Below are 2,167 nucleotides of genomic sequence, written 5' to 3' on the forward strand. Positions count from 1 at the left end.
AGAACTCCAAGCCAATGCCCAAGAAAACGGTTCTCCAGCACACCTGGGGACCAAGAGCAGAACGGGGACTGAGGCAGGCTGCGCACTTCCCTCTCTGGCTTCCCGCCCCTTCGACAGCTGCACATGGCAGCGCCACCACCCCATGCCCTGGGTGCGGGTTGCGGGGGTACAAGGCAGTGCCACGGAGACCCACAAACCCAGGCTGGTGACAGAGGAAGACCCTAGGTTGGTTGGACTCAGGATCTGGCTGGTGGAACACAACCTGCCAGGCTTGCCCAGGAGGAGATGAGCACAGAGACCTTCTGGTGGTTTGGCAGGTACGACGGACCCGCTAGATCAAACCTTCCGGTTCATTAACCCTTTGGAGGAGGCGGGCAGAGGGGTTGCTCAAAACACTGAAGCAGGTTGGGAACTTCAGTCATTTCTGCCCCTGGGGCACCTGAGGCACCTGAAGCTTGACCCACTCTCCGCCCACAGGCACCTGAAGCTCAGACATGGGACTGTGCTGGGCCTCTGGGTCTGACCCATTGCGGTGGACACGGTGGAAAAGGGGATGGAGGTGCCATGGGGGAGCCCTGGGTTGAGCAGCGGGAAGGAGAGCAGGGAGGTGGCTTTGGGGCTCTGTCCTCCCGACCAGCTCAGGTCTCCAGGCTCTGTCCTGCTCTGCCCAGGAGCCCCGCTCCAGCCTCTGGCCATCCGGGGATGCTGGTGGGAAGTAAGAGCTTGTCCCCCAGTGCTGGGTGTCCACCTCCTGCAAGGGGACCAGTGGCCAAGCCACGCCTGAGACACATACTGCACCGTGGTGCTTGGAGCAGGCAAACAGGAACAGCACCAAAAAGCAGAAGCCAGCCAATGAGATGAGCTGCTCTGGGTTTCTGGAGTTGTCCACGATCAGCCCTGTGAGCAGACCAACCACGTGGGCCACCACCAGCAGCCTGCAAAGGAAATCCCAGACTGTCACAGAGAGGATGTCCCCACGGGGAGCGTGGCTCACAGGGAGGGCAGGAGCTCATTGCATGGGAGATGCCACCGTAAGGCCCAAGTGTCTGGAGAGACCGGGGGTTCGGGCGTAAGGGAGGACTGTGAGGAGCCACCACGCTACTGAGGTGGAGTAGCAAGAGGTTTCTGCCGTGGCTTTTAAGTGGTCCGCAGGCTGGGCCACGCCTCACCGTTCACGAGGCGCCTGCATGGCACTGGGGCACGTGTCCAACGCCACCGGCTGTTGGTCGCGCTGGCAGGGCAGCCACGGGAGGAAGGAGCCGGGCGCTGGGAGGGATCTGGCCCTGCCTTCTTCTGACTCACCACTTCAGCCACGGCCAGAACTTCCGGAAGCGTTTCCAAACACGGCTGAGGAGCAGCAAGACCTTTGCCCCACAATGCTTCTTGAAAAGGCTCCAGAGGATGAAGAAGACAACCACGGCGGTCATGATGACCAAGGCAAGGGCCCGCTGGAAGTTGAGCCAACAGGCGGCGATGAAGTAGCACAGGTAGGCTGGAGAAGACACACAGGAGTTGAGAAACACCAGGGCCGTGGGACCACAGATTCGTAACGTTAACCAGAGCCAACAACGGGCTTTGTTTTCTCCAGATGTCCTTCCCCGGTCACCCCTGAGGCTCCCCACTGTGCGCGGGAGCATGCAGGCTCACCGCCCCGGCAGCCAGGCTCGCTGGCGTCAGCACCTCAGCTGTCTGAGGGCACCGGCGGCGAGCAGAAGGGGGGCACTGCCAACCCTCTGAGCGGGTGGAGAAAAGGGAGGAGGACAGTGAGGTGCAGGTAGACCTTGTGGAGAGCAGTGGTGGTGCGAGGAGGAGGCAGGCAGCGGGGCTGGTGAGAGCAGATCCAGCCTCCACACGGGCAGCCGTGCCTGGTGCTGGGGGACTGGGGACACGGCCAGCCGAAGGGATGTGGGGATGGGGTCTCGGTGCCGGGAAGTCCTCACCTATGCCAAGGAGCCCCAGGACCACCCTTCTCAACGTCTTGGCGTGGGCCCTGCAGAAGCACTGTGCCTTGGTTGCCGGCTGCAGGGCCTTCCTGGGGAGAGTCAGCGCCCGAGGTGTGAGCAGCGCAGAAGGTGGATGCTGAGGATCAACCCAACCCAACCCAACCCAACCCAACCCAACCCAACCCAACCCAGCAGCGCCTGCTCGTGATCGTGCCTCCCAGCGG

At 62.4% G+C, this 2,167-nt stretch overlaps 1 protein-coding gene across 1 annotated transcript in view; it reads right to left on the reverse strand.

Annotated features, from left to right (window-relative positions):
• Positions 1 to 2,167, reverse strand: part of LOC104497071 (sodium/nucleoside cotransporter 2-like) — a gene marked incomplete at both ends in the record, with an annotated part of 6,624 nt that overhangs the window by 3,911 nt on the left and 546 nt on the right. The window contains 4 exons of the mRNA XM_010140284.1: positions 6 to 43; positions 794 to 935; positions 1,303 to 1,492; positions 1,941 to 2,032. Coding sequence (XP_010138586.1) covers positions 6 to 43; positions 794 to 935; positions 1,303 to 1,492; positions 1,941 to 2,032 — 462 coding nt within the window. The remainder of the gene's footprint in view (positions 1 to 5; positions 44 to 793; positions 936 to 1,302; positions 1,493 to 1,940; positions 2,033 to 2,167) is intronic.

Source organism: Buceros rhinoceros, unplaced genomic scaffold, assembly GCF_000710305.1.
Source record: "Buceros rhinoceros silvestris isolate BGI_N320 unplaced genomic scaffold, ASM71030v1 scaffold20657, whole genome shotgun sequence".
Taxonomy (NCBI): domain Eukaryota; kingdom Metazoa; phylum Chordata; class Aves; order Bucerotiformes; family Bucerotidae; genus Buceros; species Buceros rhinoceros.